Source organism: Poeciliopsis prolifica, unplaced genomic scaffold, assembly GCF_027474105.1.
Source record: "Poeciliopsis prolifica strain line A6 unplaced genomic scaffold, Auburn_PproV2 SCAFFOLD162, whole genome shotgun sequence".
NCBI lineage: Eukaryota > Metazoa > Chordata > Actinopteri > Cyprinodontiformes > Poeciliidae > Poeciliopsis > Poeciliopsis prolifica.
The window spans coordinates 335,856-356,410 of record NW_026562537.1 but is presented as its reverse complement, the minus strand read 5'-3'; the positions used below and the strand labels follow the sequence as shown (position 1 = coordinate 356,410).

The 20,555-nt window shown below is 41.1% G+C and overlaps 2 protein-coding genes across 3 annotated transcripts; one reads left to right on the top strand and one right to left on the bottom strand.

Annotated features, from left to right (window-relative positions):
• The first annotated feature begins 850 nt into the window (after positions 1-850).
• LOC129356246 (6-phosphofructo-2-kinase/fructose-2,6-bisphosphatase-like) lies at positions 851-15,042 on the top strand. Of its 2 annotated transcripts, none has more exons than XM_055025849.1 (14): positions 851-1,024; positions 3,786-3,911; positions 4,481-4,577; positions 4,830-4,896; positions 5,101-5,175; positions 5,258-5,314; positions 5,794-5,915; positions 7,636-7,843; positions 8,607-8,753; positions 8,830-8,934; positions 9,562-9,691; positions 10,759-10,821; positions 10,940-11,004; positions 11,426-15,042. In XM_055025849.1, the coding sequence occupies exons 1-14, from the start codon at positions 1,000-1,002 to the stop codon at positions 11,483-11,485; spliced, it is 1,347 nt and encodes a 448-aa protein (XP_054881824.1). In that variant the 5' UTR covers positions 851-999; the 3' UTR covers positions 11,486-15,042. The 2 variants fall into 2 exon arrangements, with proteins under 2 accessions (XP_054881824.1, XP_054881823.1); XM_055025848.1 differs by lacking the exon at positions 851-1,024 and adding an exon at positions 2,445-2,592.
• Positions 15,043-15,389: 347 nt separating this feature from the next.
• Positions 15,390-20,405, bottom strand: LOC129356247 (non-structural maintenance of chromosomes element 3 homolog). The gene is given in 13 exon segments (XM_055025850.1): positions 15,390-15,649; positions 15,728-15,842; positions 16,393-16,455; positions 17,242-17,284; positions 17,975-18,054; positions 18,130-18,152; positions 18,154-18,228; positions 18,302-18,381; positions 18,851-18,914; positions 19,078-19,112; positions 19,115-19,196; positions 20,058-20,121; positions 20,265-20,405. Coding segments are annotated over 12 exon segments (816 nt in total). The 5' UTR covers positions 20,109-20,121; positions 20,265-20,405; the 3' UTR covers positions 15,390-15,544.
• Between the last annotated feature and the right edge of the window lie 150 nt (positions 20,406-20,555).

Sequence of the window (20,555 nt, the reverse complement as noted above, 5' to 3'; positions counted from 1 at the left end):
ACGTTTTTGCAGAACTTTTTTTTTTTGCAAATTTTTGATTAGAAGAACTGAGACATTTCTGAGATTTTCCTAGAATATTTCTGCAGTTAATCCAAAAATTTCTGGGTTATTTCTCCTGCACATTTATTTATGCTTTATATTAAGAAAACAGAAAATTTCTGAGATAAATCTAAAAAAATTTATTTTTTCCCCACAATTGTTTGTATATGAAGAAATCTTTCCGGGATTTTAGAGCTTTCAGGACTAATCTTGAAAAGTTCAGTTTAAAAAAAAAAAAGTATGTTTTTGTTTTTTGAGCTTAGAAGTTTTTCAATATTTTCTGAGATCAATCTCAAAATGTGTAATTTTAAAAAAAAAATCTTAATATTTTGGATTTTTGGAAATGGAATTTCCAAGCTCTTTCTTACTAATTTTCTTACCTTTCAAATTCAGAAATCTTTGATTTTTCTAGAAATTTCTAATATTAATCTCAAAATTTCAGATTTGTTTCTCAAAATTAATAAAAAAGTCAATGTTTTTTTTCTAGAAAATTTGACATTTATCACTTTCTTCTTTATTTTTTTGCTAAATTTTGACTTGAAGCTCAGACATTTCCCGGTTTCTAGAAAATATCTGATTGATCTAAAATATCAGATTTCCCTTTCATATTCGGAAATCTGATTTTGATAGAAAATTTAAGATTTTTCACCGCAAATTTGGACTTTTCTTGTCTTTTCTTTTCTTCTCTTGTTTTGCTGAAGTTCAGACGTTTCTAAGTGTTTTCCAGAAACTGCAGGCAGGAAGTTGTTATTTCTTGCAGCGGGTCGTGACGTAACCATGACGCGGTTCCTGTGGAGGAGGAGAACCTGGAGGCTTCAGACCTGCAGCAGCAGGATGAGGACGCGCCGTGGAGGCTCCGTGGAGGCTTCGTGGAGTGGGCGGGCCCACGGCCAGCTTTCACGCTCGGTGCTCACATGGTGTCAGAACTGACGGCGCAGGACGGAACCGAGACCCGGGAAGATGCTCCGCTTCCAGCGTCCGCACGGTAAACCGCACCGACCCGCTGCATCATGCATGCATGCATTCATTCATTCATTCATTCATTCATGCATTCATTCATGCATTCATTCATTCATTCATTCATTCATTCATTCATTCATTCTTTCTTTCTTTCTTCATTGAGAGGTGAAATCCTCCGCGCGCGACCTTGTGTCTGATCAAAGATCCTCTATTGAGCTGAAGATGCTCGGCTCTTTGTTTGTTATTTTGGAGTCTCGAGCTCGTGCGTGGCAGGCAGGCGCGTGCACGTGGAGAAGGAAGAGTCATTGTATAAACCAGGCGCCCGCTGTGCCTCCACCTCCCCCCCCCCCCCCCCACACACACACACACCACATGGAGGAACAACAAGCTGCTTTGTTAAATCTTCATCATGTCCAGTTAAAATATTTAGTTCCAAACTAAATATTTAGTTAAGCAGCTAATCATTTAGTTTACAACCAAAATATTTAGAGCACAAACTGAATATTTAGCTAATATGCAAATTCACTTTGAATAATATTTAAGCTTCGGAAAATATTAGCAAACTAAATACTTAGCTCCAAACTAAATAGCTCTGAACTCTATATTTAGTTAACTATTTGTCTTGCTAAGTACATTTTTATTTTGAAGCCAAATAATTACTTTGAAGCTGATATGTAGCTCAGAGCTATTTAACTTGAACATAAACTAAATGTTTACCTGGATGACCAACATTGTGAAAAATTAATTCCCTTTTTTTCTTTTATTAAATAACCCAAATTATTGCTGTCATTTTTAACTTCATGTCACCTCATAGTTTTCTTGGTTCCTTTTCCTTTTTGGCATTTCAGGAGTTCCGTACGCAGAAGCTGGTTGGGAAGATTTTGTCTGAGCTTCATCAAAACAAGATTAGTTGTGCCTCCAAAGTGGACACATTGATTTAAAAAGTTTCTTTATCGCAGCGATCAGCCTGGTGTCTGACAGCAGTTATTGAACACTTGGTTCCACCATCCAAGCATTGATGCTTCATGTCTGAATGATTTTCTCTCTCAGAGGGTTTGAAGGATTATTATTATTATTATTCAAAAAATATTATATTTTTCGAACCGTTTTGGCTGAATTCATGCACTGAGAGTGTTATTCTTCCAGCAAATGGCCTTTTTTCTGTCAATGTTTAATCAATAACTGGATTAATTGGTGGTTATTTCAATAATCAATTAATCAGGATTGATCGATTCAGCTTCCTGCTGTCAGCCATCAGGATCCCACAGAACATCCACTTCCTGTATTCCAGGTCAAAGTGTAGCGTTGTGCTGACTGGACGTTATTCTGAGACAAACAGACGAACCGACCAATCACAGCGAAGCAAACAGGTAGCTCCGCCCACATTGTGAGAAAGTTCAAACTGCATGTTTAACTGGGAAGATCCCTGCTGTTACACACACACCGACTCTGAGACGACGCCAAGACGCACACACACACACACACACACACACAGCGGAGTCATGTCCCAGAACCAGGCGACGCTCACCAGAACCCCCCTGGAGAAAACCTGGGTTCCCTGGATGGGAAGCAGACTGAGCAAACGCAGAGGCTGTGAGTAGACAGAACCACCGGTTCTGGTTCTGACCCGCTGTGGGTTTCTGTGCCTCTCTTTTTGAGGAGTGTGAGACTTTAAGCCGACTGAGTTTGGATGTTTCTCATTTTGGAAACATGGAGAAGTCCTGAAGGCCATTCACCCCAAGGGGTCACGGGGTCATTGTGTTCTGATCCGATTTTAAAGCTGCAGTTGGAAGTTTGTAGCAAAACAAAAAGTTTTTACACGTTTATTCAGGCGGTCGCCATGTGACAATAGTTGAACATGACAGATAATCCGTGAAAAGATAAATCTACAGCTGAAACGCTTCAGAAACAACCAATCAGAGCCAGGAGGCGGGGCTTAGCGCTGCCAGTCACCTCACGTACTCACTACTAAATGTGCTAAAGGCGGAAAACAACTCACCGTTACAAGAAAACCGATTATCCCTCATCAGAAGTGGCTATGCTAATTAGCCTTAGCATTCAGAATAGACAATGCTAGCGAGCCTAGCATTCACAGCAGGCCATGCTAGTTAGCGAAGCATTCACAGCAGGCCATGCTAGTTAGCGTAGCATTCACAGCAGGCCATGATAGCTAGCGTAGCATTCACAGCAGGGCATGCTAGCTAGCCTAGCAGTCACAGCAATCAATGCTAGCTAGCCTAGCAGTCACAGCAGGCCATGCTAGCTAGCGTAGCATTCACAGCAGGCCATGCTAGTTAGCGTAGCATTCACAGCAGGCCATGCTAGCTAGCGTAGCATTCACAGCAGGCCATGCTAGCTAGCCTAGCAGTCACAGCAATCAATGCTAGCTAGCGTAGCATTCACAGCAGGCCATGCTAGCTAGCCTAGCAGTCACAGCAATCAATGCTAGCTAGCGTAGCATTCACAGCAGGCCATGCTAGCTAGCGTAGCATTCACAGCAATCAATGCTAGCTCGCCTAGCAATCACAGCAAGCAATGCTAGCTCGCCTAGCAGTCACAGCAAGCAATGCTAACTGATTTAGTTGATAAAATTAGTTGATTGTTTCAGCCATACTGTGTGATGGATTCTTGATCAAACGTTCGTCTTTTCTTATGATTAGTATCTATGGCAACAGACCATCTCTTCCATCATGTGAAATTGTTAGCAGCTGGATGACCTTCGACCCCTGAACTCTCAGTTTGATTTCCGTTTGGGATCAATAAAGTTTCTTCTTCTTGTGTTTCAGCTTCGGTTCCCCAGTTCACCAATTCTCCCACCGTGATCGTGATGGTCGGCCTGCCGGCTCGCGGCAAAACCTACATCTCCAAGAAGCTCACCAGGTACCTGAACTGGATCGGCGTGTCGACCAAAGGTATCGTCGTCCTCCTGCCGGGTCCAACTGGGTTTTACTGCCTTCAGCTGCAGCGTTTCTGACCCCTGGTGTCCGTCATCGGGTCGGACTACTGCTGCTAGAACCAGAACATTTCAAGGTTTTGGAAATTTTCTGAATTTCAAAAGTTGAAAATGTTCAACCTTAAGGGTTTCCAAATGTTTTCAGGAAACTTTCTGAATTCATCTGCAAATGTCTGAGTCTTTTATTGTAAAGTTTTGAAACTTTAAAGTTGGAAATTTCATCCTTTGTCCTAAATTGTTTTTTTCTGTTTTTAATCTGAAAATTTAAGATTTTTCTAGAAAATTTCTGAAATGAACCTTGAAAAGTTTAGAGTTTTTCATGCAAATCTTCAACTTATGAAACTTAGAAAATTTTTGATATTAGTCAAATTTTTTTACGTTTTTTTCTGGTGAATTTTTAATGTTTTTCTTTAGTGAATAATTTAGAAGCATAAATGATTTTTGAATTGCATTTCTTTGTTTTCAATTCAAGTGCAATAAAATGATTAAAGATTCTGAGATGATTTTTTATTATTTCTTGTTTTTCAGTGTTTAATGTGGGGCAGTACAGAAGAGAAGCAACCCGCTCCTACAACAGCTACGAGTTTTTTAAACCTGACAACGCAGAAGCCATGAAGATACGAAGGTAGAAACAGATTGAAGAAAATATTACGATTTCATCAAATCCTCAGATTCAGCTGGAAATCCCACATTTAAGTTTCATCTATATTTAATTTGCTTTTGTTGTTTCTTAATGTTTTTGATGTAGTTTTTAATGTTTTTATTTTGTTTTTAATGTTTTTATTTTGCCTTTTTGGTTTTTAAATATTTTTTTGATGTTTTTATTTTATTTCTGGTGTTTTTCGTGCTGTTTTTGATGTTTTGTGTTTTCTTGCAGCGCCTGTGTGAAAACGGCCCTGCAGGATGTGAGTGACTACCTGACCACTTACCAAGGTCAGGTCGCGGTGAGTTCAGGTCAAAGGTTATCCAAAGAGCGATGTTCAGAGACAGGATGCAAATCTGGAGAAGTTCACCTGAAGCTGATCCGACCGTAACAACAGAACCATCAGACGTTCTTTTGGTTAATGATCAATGTTTTGTTGTGATCTTTGAAACATCTGCAGGAGTTAAAGTCGTAGTTATTCTCGGTCCTGATTTTGTCCTGCCAGGTTTTCGATGCCACCAACACGACGCCGGAGCGCAGAGAGGTCATCCTCAGCTTCGGCAAGGAGAACGGCTACAAAGTTGGTTTTTAATGTTTCCTGCTGTGAAACGTAGAAATGAGTCAAACACGGAGCTTCAGCTTCCATCTTCTCCCTGGTTCAGGTTTTCTTTGTGGAGTCGATTTGCGACGATCCTGAAATTATTGCTGAGAATATTAAAGTAAGTTACTGTGATAAACATCTGCTGGTGATGATGACTGAAAAAACAATAGAAATGTCATTCATTTCATTGAACTGCAGACAATAACTGCATTCAATCATATTTTTGAATTTGCTGATATTCATTGATGCTCTTGTTGAACAGTGAAAAATAAAAGCAGATTTGGTTTTATTTCATATTAGTAATTTAATTCATCAAGGTGATAAAAGTCAGAATTATACATTTTAAAATATGCTCCCATTTATTAGTCATAAGACTAATAAAGCTTCATTTTGTTTAAATATCCAAATTAAAACCAAAGCAAAAATGAAAACGAAAATAAAAACCACAGACAACCAAATAAATTAGATTATGAAGTTTATAAGCAAGAGTATTAATCTTCAGAGGGGAACTTATCGATCGATTAATTTATCATGTGATGAACTGATTATTTACGGTTGACCTCACACTCTGAAGGCGTTTTTTTCTGTGGTAAACAGCAAGTGAAGCTTTCGAGTCCTGATTACATCGATTGTGACAAAGAAGAAGCTGTTTCAGATTTTCTGAAGAGGATCGAGTGTTACAAGATGACCTACGTTCCCCTGGACGACAGCAAGGACCGGTAACCGATACGATACCACCGCCAGCTAAACATACCGATACGATACCACCGCTAGCTACACATACCAATACGATACCACCGCTAGCTACACATACCGATACGATACCACCGCTAGCTACACATACCAATACGATACCACCGCTAGCTACACATACCGATACGATACCACCGCTAGCTACACATACCGATACAATATCACCGCTAGCTACACATACCGATACGATACCACCGCTAGCTACACATACCGATACAATATCACCGTTGCTACACATACCGATACGATACCACCGCTAGCTACACATACCGATACAATACCACCGCTAGCTACACATACCGATACGATACCACCACCAGCTAAACATACCGATACGATACCACTGCTAGCTACACATACCGATACGATACCACCGCTAGCTACACATACCGATACGATACCACCGCTAGCTACACATACCGATACGATACCACCGCTAGCTACACATACCGATACGATACCACCGCTAGCTACACATACCGATACGATACCACCGCCAGCTACACATACCGATACGATACCACCGCTAGCTACACATACCGATACGATACCACCGCCAGCTAAACATACCGATACGATACCACCGCTAGCTACACATACCGATATGATACCACCGCTAGCTACACATACCGATACGATACCACCGCCAGCTACACATACCGATACGATATCACCGCGAGCTACACATACCGATACGATACCACCGCTAGCTACACATACTGATACGATATCACCGCTAGCTACACATACCGATACGATACCACCGCTAGCTACACATACCGATACGATACCACCGCTAGCTACACATACCGATACGATACCACCGCTAGCTACACATACCGATACGATATCACCGCTAGCTACACATACCGATACGATACCACCGCTAGCTACACATACCGATACGATACCACCGCTAGCTACACATACCGATACGATACCACCGCTAGCTACACATACCGATACGATACCACCGCTAGCTACACATACCGATACAATATCACCGCGAGCTACACATACCGATACGATACCACCGCTAGCTACACATACCGATACGATATCACCGCTAGCTACACATACGATACGATACCACCGCTAGCTACACATACCGATACGATATCACCGCTAGCTACACATACCGATACGATACCACCGCTAGCTACACATACCGATACGATACCACCGCTAGCTACACATACCGATACGATACCACCGCTAGCTACACATACCGATACGATACCACCGCTAGCTAAACATACCGATACGATACCACCGCTAGCTACACATACCGATACGATATCACCACTAGCTAAACATATCGATACGACACCACCACTAGCTAAACATACATCATTAGGCTAAATGTTCAGCTTAAAGCTAAATATAAAGTTGTACGACTATATATTTAGTTAGTAAACTGATATTTAGATCTGTTGTTTATATTATATTTAGTTTGGAGCTAAAGATTTAGTTGTTAATTATGTAGCTTGCCAATTAAATATTTATTTTAAACATTTAAGATTAATGAATAATGTTGTAAAATTATTAATTTAAAAATTATCCCCTATTTTTTTTCTTCTCTGATGCTAAATAATCCAAATTCTAGACGTTAAAAGTTTTACTGTATCTTTGCTCCATATTAAAGGCTAAATGACGTAACAAGCTTCATGCGGTTTCTCTCCGCAGGAGTTTATCGTACATTAAGATCTTCAACGTGGGCAGCCGGTACCTGGTGAACCGGGTCCAGGACCACATCCAGAGCCGGATCGTCTACTACCTCATGAACATCCACGTCACGCCCAGATCCATCTACCTGTCCCGGCACGGCGAGAGCGAGCTCAACCTGGTGGGGCGCATCGGGGGAGACTCCGGCCTGTCCCACCGGGGGGCAAAGGTCAGCCAGCGCCGCATCGGCTACTCAGCATTTCACCAAACAAAACAGAACCAGAGTCCAAGTTTAAGATGATCAGCTGAGGTCAAAGGTGAATCCTATCATGCAGAGTGCTGGATGCTGATGTTTATGTTTGCAGCCGCAGCTGCAGCAGCCGCCGCAGCGGCCGCAGCTGCAGCACTCCCAGTTTCACTGCAGAGCAAAGTCCAGCGATAACAAAATCACTCAGATGGCAAAACAACTCAAATATCTATCAATAATCAATAAAAAACACATCCAGGCGGAGCACCGATAAAAGCTCTTTAAATTATGCTATAGATTAGAATCAGCCTTTATGCAGGATGTAAAGGCTCAAACAAATCAAAAATATTTACCTAACCAGATATTTAGTTGATAAAACAACTAAATACGGCGATTCAAACTAAATGTTTAGTTTACAAACACAGATTTTACTTGTTAAATAGATATTTAACTAAATGCTTGGCTAATTTAGCAACTAAATATTTAGTTTACCAGCTACATTTTCATTTTGTAAATAAATATTTAGTTGCTATGCTAATATTTAGTTGCTAAGCTAAGTATTAGGAACTAAATATTTTGTTTACAATGTAAATATTTAACTTACCAATTAATTATGTACCTCCATACTAAGTACTTAGTATCCCAACTAAATTTGTAGTTGGTAAATAAAACAATAGTAACTAATTGCATATTTAGCTGGGAAGAGAAATATTTAGTTGCTGATGTTTAGTTCTGTGTTTGTCAGTTCGCCGCGGCGCTGGGCGCCTACATGCGCAGCCAGAACCTCAGCGACCTGAAGGTTTGGACCAGCCACATGAAGAGGACCATCCAGACCGCGGAGGCGCTGCGGGTCCAGTACGAGCAGTGGAAGGCCCTGAACGAGATCGACGCTGTGAGACACACCGACCCGCATTCACACGCAAGACTCCCGCCCTCACGTCACATTCATGTTTTCATCCTCCGCTCAGGGAGTCTGTGAGGAAATGACTTATGAGGAGATTCAGGAGCATTACCCAGAGGAGTTCGCTCTGAGGGATCAGGACAAATATCGGTACCGGTACCCCAAAGGAGAGGTGAGTCTGCAGGAAGCCCAGAACGAGTCGCAGGTTGTTCCCGAACCCGGAGTGAAAACGTTTGGTTAACGGCAGCAGGAAGGAAGTAACTGGTGCTGGAAGAGCTAAAACAGATCTGCAGCATTTAGGATAATCAGGGTTAAAAAATAATTCAGACGCTTCAACAATCAGTCTGATAAACTCTTCATTTGTAACCGAATTAGTTTCTGCAAGTACTGAAGGATCTTCTGGGTATAAAGAGAAAAAAACGGAAGAAAAAACTTTAAAACAGACAAAATGGGAGAAAAATAGAAACATTTGAAAAAGCAAAAAGGTAGAAGAATAAAAAATATTAGTTTCACATCTACTCTACAGATTTCTAGATTAGTCTCCATTCATAGACTTTAATATCGGAGGTTTGCTCCAATAAATTCTGATTTTAATAAGGAAACCGATCCAGTGACGTGTCCAGTTGACTCATTGTATTCTGATCCTGTACGGAATGACAGTAATGTCAAAAATAAAGAAAAAAAAGACTAAGTATGAACTCACTTTTGCGAACTGGAGTTGCAGGTTTGAGAACGTTTATCATTGGTGTGTTTATAAATCCAACCTGGATCAGGTGACTGTTTAACCTTTGCCCTCCAGTCGTACGAGGACCTGGTCCAGCGTCTGGAGCCCGTCATCATGGAGCTGGAGAGGCAGGAGAACGTCCTGGTCATCTGTCACCAGGCAGTCATGAGATGTCTGATGGCCTACTTCCTGGACAAAAGTGCAAGTGAGAAAAAAAAACATCTTTATTTTACCCAAAATATTCCAGTAGCTGCGTTTCCATTAGCCATAGAACTGCACAAAGTAAAATTATGAAAATAAATTAGCGTAAAGTTGCAGTACGTAACTTTTATCAAGTAAATGTTCTGGACATTTGTGTTAAATCTGTCAGCATGTTGTGACAGTTTATGACACAGATAATCTGCTACTGTGTCTGAAGACACAAAAACAACCAATCAGAGCCAGAGGCGGGGCTTAGCGCTGTCAATCAAACTGATGTACACGCTGAAACATGTGCTAATGGTGAAGAAACAACTTTCCATGACAGAAAAATTTATTATTTGCCGTAATTGGTGGCTATGTTAACTAGCTTAGCGTTTACAACATGCTATGCTAGCTGCAGCAAGCTAAGACCCGCCTCCTGGCTCTGACTAGTTGCTTCTAGTTGGCAGTGGGAGATAATCTGTGAGCAGCTCACAGATTATTATACCAAACAACATGGTGATTTTCAACAAATGTATAAAAAACACATTTTAATCAGATAGAAACACTGAAACATTTTTCAATAAACAGTTTTAGGGATGGGATGAGGTGTTTTTTTTAACCGTACCAAAAACAAATTCGCATCACAAAAGTTACGTGATCAACAACCAGATGTTGCTACTGATGGAAATGAAGAAGAAAAGTTGACAGGAAGTGGCGAAGGGATGACGGTTGGTCCATCAGGGCTCTCACAGCATCACAGTCCATAAAACGTTCTGTCCTTCCAACCAGTTGAATCCAAACCTCTCCTGGAAAATGGTCGACTACATTTTCCCCAAAATGCCACAAACGTAGCCACGCCCAAGTAGGCGGGGCTTGTTGCTCTATGGAAAGCCATCCAGCTCAAATTTAACATGCAAACATGAATATTTAACACAACACAGCCAACGTGTCATATATATTTGAGCAGGATGGCTTCCCATATCGCTCCAATGCCTGAATATAACTGATGTAACTGTTTACATTTATCACTGCCAAGATTATTGGTGCAGCTGGTGTGTTTCTGACGCAGTGACTCCTGTTCTGTGGCAGGTGAGCTGCCGTACCTGAAGTGTCCTCTGCACACCGTCCTGAAGCTCACGCCGGTCGCCTACGGTGCGTCTCTGCTGCCGCTGTTCCCCATCAGTCGGCAGTTTATCAGCCTCAGCTGCTCTGGGTCTGGATCTGATGTTTGCTGAGACGTATTTCACCACTTCTGTTTGGTTTCCCTCAGGGTGTAAAGTTGAGTCGGTCTTTCTCAACATTGAAGCTGTGAACACACACAGAGACCGGCCCGAGGTAACTGCAGCGTGTCAGTACGGCGGCTCAGCCAGCGATAACAGAAACTGGAAGATTTTCAGACCTGCCTGTCTGATAAAAACACAAATGTTACGTTTGTCCCACATGAAACTTTTCCATTCCTGCCTCAGCTTCACTCAGAGCTTTACTTTCATTGATACAGCAAGTAGAAAATTAATTTAAATGTTTTAAAAAAGAAAATGTTTGTGTCCAGTTGTTTTTTCTAATCTCTTTTCTTATATATGCAGATTTTAGAAGAGTAAAAAATATCAAATATTTCTAAAGTAGAATGACAAAATAAGCAATTTTGATTGTAAAGAATAAAATTGCAAAACAATCACAAAATCCTGAATTGGAAAACAGATTTTTGTATCTTTTGATGTAAATAGTTTGATAAACATCTCGAGTTTGTTTTTCTCAGAATGTGGATGTGGACAGAGACCCGGAGGAGGCGCTGGAGACGGTTCCTGAACACATCTAGAGGACGCCTCAGCATCCGTCCAGAGATGTTTCTGTAATCCTTGTTTTAGAACTGAGAGCTCACTGATAACGAAAGGTTTCTTCCATCTTAGTTCCACTGTCAGTGCACTTTATCTGGAAGGTCCAGGCTGAAACGACTGTTCACCAGTCACTGATCTGTTTCACGCTGCATCTCTTCATCCTGTGATTTCTTCTCTTGTAATTTCATGTGTTCAGCAATAACAGCGGCGGCCGCCATGTTTTAGGTTTGGAAAGTGACGTTCATTCCCTCATTCATTTACATCAGCTGGATGTAAATGTTAAATTCAGCTGCCATCACATTTCCAGGAACTTTGTGACCGACAGCCATGTTGGTAGGCAGTTGCTCTGACAACTGTTCCAGCTCATACAACTTACTTGATTACAGCTTTTGAGAACTTAGCCATCTCTGCTAACCAATCTTTACTGTAGTACTTACTGCCGAACTAGCTAAATTAGCCTAGCTAACATAGCGTATTTGCTAATATTGTGTTTACTAGGGTGTCAGCGCATCCTATAATGTCTTCAGTTCATAAAAGATGTGCAATAAATAATCACAGGCAGAGCTATTTAGCTAAATATGTTTGAGTCACGCACACATCATTTAGGCTAGCACTAGCTAGCTGCTAACAGACCATCACTAGCCACCTGCAAACAGACCCTTCTTAGCCACCTGCTAACAGACCCTTGATAGCCACCTGCTAACAGACCCTCGTTTGCCACCTGCTAACAGACCCTTGCTAGCTACCTGCTAACAGACCCTTGCTAGCTACCTGCTAACAGACCCTTGATAGCCACCTGCTAACAGACCCTTCATAGCCACCTGCTAACAGACCCTTGATAGCCACCTGCTAACAGACCCTCGTTTGCCACCTGCTAACAGACCCTTGCTAACCACCTGCTAACAGACCCTCGCTAGCCACCTGCTAACAGACCCTTGCTAGCTACTTGCTAACAGACCCTTGCTAGCTACCTGCTAACAGACCCTTGCTAGCTACCTGCTAACAGACCCTTGGTAGCCACCTGCTAACACACCCTCATTAGCCACCTGCTAACAGACCCTTGCTAGCCACCTGCTAACAGACCCTCGCTAGCCACCTGCTAACAGACCCTCGCTAGCCACCTGCTAACAGACCCTTGCTAGCCACCTGCTAACAGACCCTCGCTAGCCACCTGCTAACAGACCCTTGCTAGCTACCTGCTAACAGACCCTTGCTAGCTACCTGCTAACAGACACTTGATAGCCACCTGCTAACAGACCCTCATTTGCCACCTGCTAACAAACCCTTGCTAGCCACCTGCTAACAGACCCTCGCTAGCCACCTGCTAACAGACCCTTGATAGCCACCTGCTAACAGACCCTTGCTAGCCACCTGCTAACAGACCCTCGTTTGCTACCTGCTAACAGACCCTTGCTAGCTACCTGCTAACAGACCCTTGCTAGCTACCTGCTAACAGACCCTTGATAGCCACCTGCTAACAGACCCTCATTAGCCACCTGCTAACAGACCCTTGCTAGCCACCTGCTAACAGACCCTCGCTAGCCACCTGCTAACAGACCCTCATTTGCCACCTGCTAACAGACCCTTGCTAGCCACCTGCTAACAGACCCTCGCTAGCCACCTGCTAACAGACCCTTGCTAGCTACCTGCTAACAGACCCTTGCTAGCTACCTGCTAACAGACACTTGATAGCCACCTGCTAACAGACCCTCATTTGCCACCTGCTAACAAACCCTTGCTAGCCACCTGCTAACAGACCCTCGCTAGCCACCTGCTAACAGACCCTTGATAGCCACCTGCTAACAGACCCTTGCTAGCTACCGGCTAACAGACCCTCGCTAGCCACCTGCTAATAGACCCTCGCTAGCCACCTGCTAACAGACCCTCGCTAGCTACCGGCTAACAGACCCTCGCTAGCCACCTGCTAACAGACCCTTCCTAGCCTCATATCTTTTTGCATTTATCTTGAAGAAGCTGGAAAGTGCAGAATTTCCAGAAGAAATTCCACATTCCTAAACCTTCATGTGTGCCTCTGTGTTGACATTCAGTTACACATAAAATATCCAGATGATAAACAATTTGTTACAACTTTTCGCTCAGTTTTAGCTCAAAATAAGACGTTTGTTTTCAAGGACACCACGGCTCTGGAAGCCCAGAAGGGACAAATCATTCGGTTTGTTTACACTGTGCCTTTAAAAACTATTAATTTCCTGATTCATAGCATTATGAGCTGGAAGAAGGATGTTTATGAAGATGCTCAAAGGCATGAAAATGCAAACAATGCTCGGTATTGTCATCATGTTCAGTACAGCCGTGCGCCGCTAGATGGCGCCGCAGCCTCATGTTTTCACACTGAGGGGATTTTAGCTGTTAAATGATCTAAATCCAGAGGAAATTTGAACCTCTGCCTGTTTTAACACCGTCCAACATTCCTCCTGTTTACCAAACCCCCAGGCCCTTCTGCCACCACCGTGCTTCAGTGATACATGGTACCACCTTTCATTGTTTATATCCTGTGGGAATTAACTGCATCTGTAATGATTTATGATTTTACTTTTTCAAGCTCTTGCATCCTTTACTAATCTTGTAAAATGGAGGATGAGGTCGACGTTAGAAAAAAACTATCTGCATTTTGACTCTTTATCTCATAATTGTTGCTTTGAAAGCCAGAATTATGAGAACGATGGCAGCGTTTCTCTTTATGTGGCCGTTTCTAAAGTTACACTGTAAAAAAATGAACAGCAATAATTTCTTGTTTAGCTTTTGCACGTTTCCCGTCATATTTTTCCTACAGCACTAAATGTTCCAAACTACATTTAATTCTCCAGCTCCAAATTCTATATATTTTGCTAAATATTTATTTGTGAAACTAAATTTTTAGCAAGCTACGTATTTAACTTGCTCACCAAACACTCAGTGTTTAAGTTGGTAACTAAGCATTTAAATACTTATGTGTCTGCTTTGCTTGCTAAATATTGACTCAGACTAAACAAAATGTTTAGCTTCTTAACTAAATATTTAATTTCACAGCTAAATATTTAGTTTGGCATTCTAATTATTTATGCAGCAAGAAAATGAAGATATGAAAAATAAACATCCACATGAAAGAAACTATAGCTGTAAATGTTTCACAGTAACTTTACAAACTGCATCCAATTTCCATAAACTTTTTCCTGATTTACTGGAAATCTGTTTTGTTGCACATGTGCACTTTTGAAAACCGTTTTCGACGCTTGCAAAGCTGCAGCAGCATCAACGCACACTGGGAGTAAATCTGCATGGTTTGCAGATTAACCAGACATCCTGGATTTGTGATCCAGTTCATCCAGTCGTTCCTCCTCTGCACTCGACCTCATTGTGTGAATTATTTAAGATTGCTGCTCGTGATTCTGAGCTTCAGTCTCTGTAAATCTTTTTAATCCAGGTCTTTAAAGATGAAACATTGTGAACCATTGAGTGTATTTGTGGTGTAATGTGTGTGTTGTGACCATGTCTGATTAAAATCCGGTGCCTGAATAAACATCATCGCTGAACCGTTTATTTTTCTGAACGTCGTTCCTGCAGGTTCCCTGGGCAACAGTGTTAGATTATTGTTGCTTTATTAGAATATGCTAATTTATTTAAAGCGCTACATTTACTGAAATGGTTCAGACAAAACTGATTCTCATTAAAATGTAACTAAATTTACACAGAAATGTAAATATTTGCCCCGAAACGTAAAGACAATCTTCAGGACCATTTCGTCAGTTTGGGTTTGGGTTTTAGTTGCAGGTCAACCACATACCTGCAGATAAATGGTTCTGGTGTTGCTGGGAACCAGTAAACATGGCCGACCGGGAGAGAAGCCCAGTTTGTCCTTCCTAAACGTCTCAGACTCGCACGCCGTTTCCTTCAACAACTTTTTAATGACACGTTGCAAATCCAGAACTGACCAATAAAATCAAACGAAACGTTGCATGTTGTTAAAAACCAGGAGAAAGCAAATCTGGAGCCGAGAGGTCCGTTTTAAACAGTGGAAGAAGCCTAGTCAAAGTAAGCAGCTATCTGTGGCTGCTGCTGCTGCTGGCCTGGCTGGCGCTGGTTCCGGCGGTGGAGTGAGCTTCCCGGTACTGCTGAGTCCAGCTCTGTGGCTCCTGCTCATGAAGCTGAAACAAACCAGAATAACCAGTTGCAGAATAATCTGGATTAAATCCTGTCAGAGTCAAACAGCATGAATTCCTCACCTGACCCACGAACTCCAGGATCTGTGCTTTGGACACCTCCATGTCGGACCGCTGCCCCCAGCGAAACTCGAACTCCACCGGTTCTGTGTGCGGGATCCGAGCGTACTCCAAGTACCTGCAGGAAACCACTGTGACGTCATGACGGATTTATTTTTGTTATTATTAGTCAATACTGTTAGGTTTATTTGAGGTGCAGAATTAAAAAATGCATCAATTGGGTAATAAATCCCCAGCTAAAGAAATCATTTTCAAAAAATGTATTAAATATTTTCCGATATTTTAGAATAAGTTCCGTAATTTACAGACAACCTGCTTGTGTGAACAAAAAGGAAATCAATTATTATTATTTCAGAAACATAGCTCCAGTTATTCTGTTGGTTCCAGTGAACTGGTAACTCTGGACCATTGTGATGTTTGCAGTGGGAATGCTGGCGGACCCTGGGCTTTGCAGTGGGACCCTGCCTGGCGCCTCTGCGACGCTGCTGTTAATCTGTGGTGTGGCATAAACCAGAGTCTATGGTCTGACAGAAACTGGCTCTGAACACACCAAGCTGGACTCGAACCGGCAACCTCTGGGTTGGAGGCTCTAGGAACTGAAGGCTGAGCCAACAGTGGGTCTGTTCGGGTTAGGAACCCGAAAGCTGCAGCAGCAGCTGAGGCCTTACCTCTGACGCACAAATTCATCGGTGACGAGTTTCCTCACGTCACCAAACTCCTCGTGTCTCTGCCTGCAAGATTAACGTCAGAAAAATATCAAAGCAACAGAAAACATTTTGGAAAAAACTTAACTTTATGTTTTCACCAGCAGGGGGGCAGTGCTGACCAATCAGCGAGCTGCGCCAACGCTGAGGCGCTAATCATAAATATTAGCTCTGCTAACAGTAAAGCGCTAATACAAGCATTTAAGGGAACTTATTATGCAAAGTTCACATTTTGCTTGTTTTTGTATTTTATCTGCGTTTCCACTGTGCATAAAAAACAAATTAAAAATAAAACCTCCAGATGTTTTAGTAATAAGTTCAGTATTTTTGGTGTCTGGAAAACGAACCATTTCAAAAACCTCTGATTCTTAAGTCACAATAGATGTGCAACGCGCTGTTGCCTAGCAACCCAAGCTATTGTACTTATGGTTATCTTCATATTTTCTGCCCATTTTATCTTGTTCCCGTTTCTTTTAATAGATAGTTTTGGGGAAAAAGAGAGGAAACAGAACTCATCCACTTCAAAATAAGAGCATGAATATAAACTACAAACTTTATTCAGCAGAAACTAAATTAGCATTTTAAAATTTCTCCTGAAAAACCAACAGAGGAGAAACTAAGTTCACCTTTCAAAGTTAGAAAATCCTCACCAAACATTCCCTCCACTATGCGAGCGTTAGCGAACGTGAGTCCACCATTGGTCACAATAATCAGAAACCAAAGAAGAAGAAAGCTAGAGGCCTGAAGGGCTTGTTTGAACGTTAGCTTAGCAACAAGCAAGTGAAGCTGCTGAAGGTAAAAACTCTTCCTCACCCGGGATCAACGCGCAGCTTCTTCAGGGTGTTCCATATCAGGTCTGAAAAACAAACATTTCAGGCTCATTTGGTCAATAATAATAATAATAATAATAATAATAACAATAATAGTAATAATAACAATAAGGTGAATTAGGGTTGGGTGACACTGATCATTAATCATCATGAAAATGAAACACTGCTGCAAACTTCATGCCAAACATCACAATAATCTGCGATTATATCAGTCAACTTCCTGTTTTCTTTCTTTTTCTCTCTTTCTCATCTGCTTCCATCGCAGATGAAAATTTAAATATGTGGCTGTGGGGGATACATTTTAGTCAAAGAGCTTGGATATCCTGAGATGTCAAAACATTTTTCATTTGCAAAAAATATAAATTGAAATTTTCCATTAAATGAAACTGAGATTTTCTCCTGCAGTATAAAGTCGGACATTATCAAATTTCAGCAGTAAATTTAAGAGATGAGTGTCTGGATTTTTTATTATTTATATTCATTCAAGAAAAAACATCAAGCAGCTCCACAAAATAAATTATTCTGATTGCAAAAATCAAGAAACCATTAAGGAACTGATTATTGGTACTTATGCAGTTTTCAAAATGATTTAACTAAAAACAGTCTGTGTGGTACAGACGCACTGCAGTTTCTCCTCCTAAGCACTAGGGGTCACTGCAGAAGAGCTTTAGATTGAAGCCAAACTTAATAGCGAAACGTTGCATCATGAGACTCACTCTCTCTGACGACGCCTCCTTTCATAAAAATGACGCTCAGGATCACAAACAGCAGGCCCGTTTTCGGGTTGCTCGGACGCCTGCAAGCAGAAAACGTTACTTTTTAAAGCAAACGTTGAAAGCTTGAACTCCAGGAACCATGTGCTGAAACTCACTCCACTGGCGACGGTCTGGCTGTGGGAGGCATCCAGATTATTCACCAGGACATACATGTGATTCTTGGAGTCGATTTCAACCAGTTTTAAGCCAAACACCTGGTAGAAAAATCAAATTTTAATGACAGATTTACGTTTAAGCTTATAACTGTATGAGAGCAGATTAACCAACCTGTTCAAATATCCGCATCGCCCTCTTTATGATCTCGGGGTAGACGGCCCTGTAATCCTTAATGACGTGTTTAACGAGGTCTGGGAACAGAAACGAGTCGTGATTTAACATCACACCACTGAAACTTTCTCCAACCCTAAAACATAGCCAGGAACTATTTGGGATTTTTTTACAGTGATAAATGTTTGTTTCCTTTCCCGTCTTAAGACAGAATAAATAAAAGCCTTAGAGGGAACATGAGATTCTCTCCAGAGGTTTGATTGTTTTGTTCTTCTGTTCGATAAAAATAAATCCTCATTCTGATTCTCTACAGAGAAAACCAGCTTATGAGCACATTGATCTCATAAGCTGATCAGATCAATTAAACACATCAAAGCAAATATTCCAGTCAGAATATTAACAGGCGTTTCATCAAAAGGCGGAAAATATTTACAATCTGCTGAATATTCCTTCACAACATTTATGAACCGTTCCTGACTTTCCTTCCCTCTAACTGTAGATCAAGCAGGTTGCGGGTTCCAGTCCCTTGTGGCCATGATGATACTCTACCTGCTCTGCGCACAGGAATCTTCTTCTGGTCCTTTACCAGGATGTACTGCACCACCTCAGCAGTCTGCATGAGAGGTAAAGTATATTGCATCAACATTGCCTAATTAAACCATAATTCTGGTGATCAGCTGATAATTCCACGTGTACTTTTAGAAATTTCTAGTATTTTAATGTATGAAAACCATTTATTTTCACAAACCAAACATGTGTGGCTGGCATTGCGTTACCTTCTGATCGACCTGTGCAGGTGTGAGTTTCTCCAGCCCCTCTGGACCTGTGATGTGCTCGGCTGAGTGAACGTCGCATCTTCGTCCTCCTCCTGCGTCATGTAGCTGTTGGACTGCCGCTAAATAAAAACACAAAGTGTACAGTTTCATCCCAGCGTAAACAGTCTTCAGCGTCAGTCCACATGAGAACATGAGTTATGTTTGCATTGGGTTTTGAGCCGTTTCTGCACATCCAGGCCTTATATACTCAAAAAAAAAACAATAATAGGTAAATCTAATTCTTTTTTCTTTCTAAATCACATATTATAAAAGCAATCTTAAACCAAGATTTTATTTTCCTGGCGTTATTGTTAGCATCTGCATGCAATATTTCTTACAAACTACAAGCCTTTTCAAAAAAATAAACATTTAAGGTTATAAAAAGCTTCTAAAAATGCTCCTAATTATTTCTATGCATGTTAATTTCAATAATTCAGATGTTTTAGTGTCAAATTTTTACAATTTTAGTCTAATGAAATGATGATAAAAAATTATTTTTAAAATATACTTATTTGAGATTTTATATCCGTATGTTCAATGTGTATCTCAACCAACTTGAATCATTGTAATGCAAATATACTTACTACTCAAATCCAGATCAGATTATATAAGTTTTGAACGGCCTGCAACTTTTATGCATTTTCTGTTGGTTTTATTAACAATCTAAAACCCAAAATGTGACATGATAAATTACATAATTAAAGTCCTGAAAACGTTATTTACTATTCGGAAAATAAAATGTTTATTTATTATTCCGTGATATAGAACATGATGTTTAGAAACATATGACGAGCTGAAAATGTAGCCGATTAATGTTCATGTTTTTATGCTTTCTGTGATCCTTGGGCTCTGTGTAACAGAATAAGGCCAGGCGTGTGCCCTGGGAAACATGGCAGCGCAACCAGCCTGCTCAAACAACCCTGCGTGGTTTTAACACTTACTTTACTCTGAGAGGCGCTTTGTACGTTAGAAAGCCGTTTTCTTTGCGTCATGGCAGCGCAGCGCCTGAAAGAGTCATTTAAAGTCATAAGAATGAGCTTTACTTGAAACACAAACATAAACAACACAGACGGAAGTGATGCACGTTAGCTGGACAGAATGTTAGCTTATTAAACCACGTAAGAACAATAAACAAGTAACGTTCTTACCGACAGAATAATGTCTAAATCCCAGTACAGTAATAGCAGTTTATAAACAGAGGTTTAAATATTTCACTCACTCACTAAATTAACCGTTTCTATGAACACCAACCGGTTGTTTCAACCAACTGTAGAATTCCCGCGATTACTTCCGCTGATGACGCAAAATCTCTGCGACTTCAAGGATTGCGATATGCCAAGATCATCGCCATATTGGAAGGGGTTGCGCTGTCATGAAAATAAAATAATAACATTAAAATGACTTGAGGATTTTCAACTTTTGCGAAATTAAAAGATTGG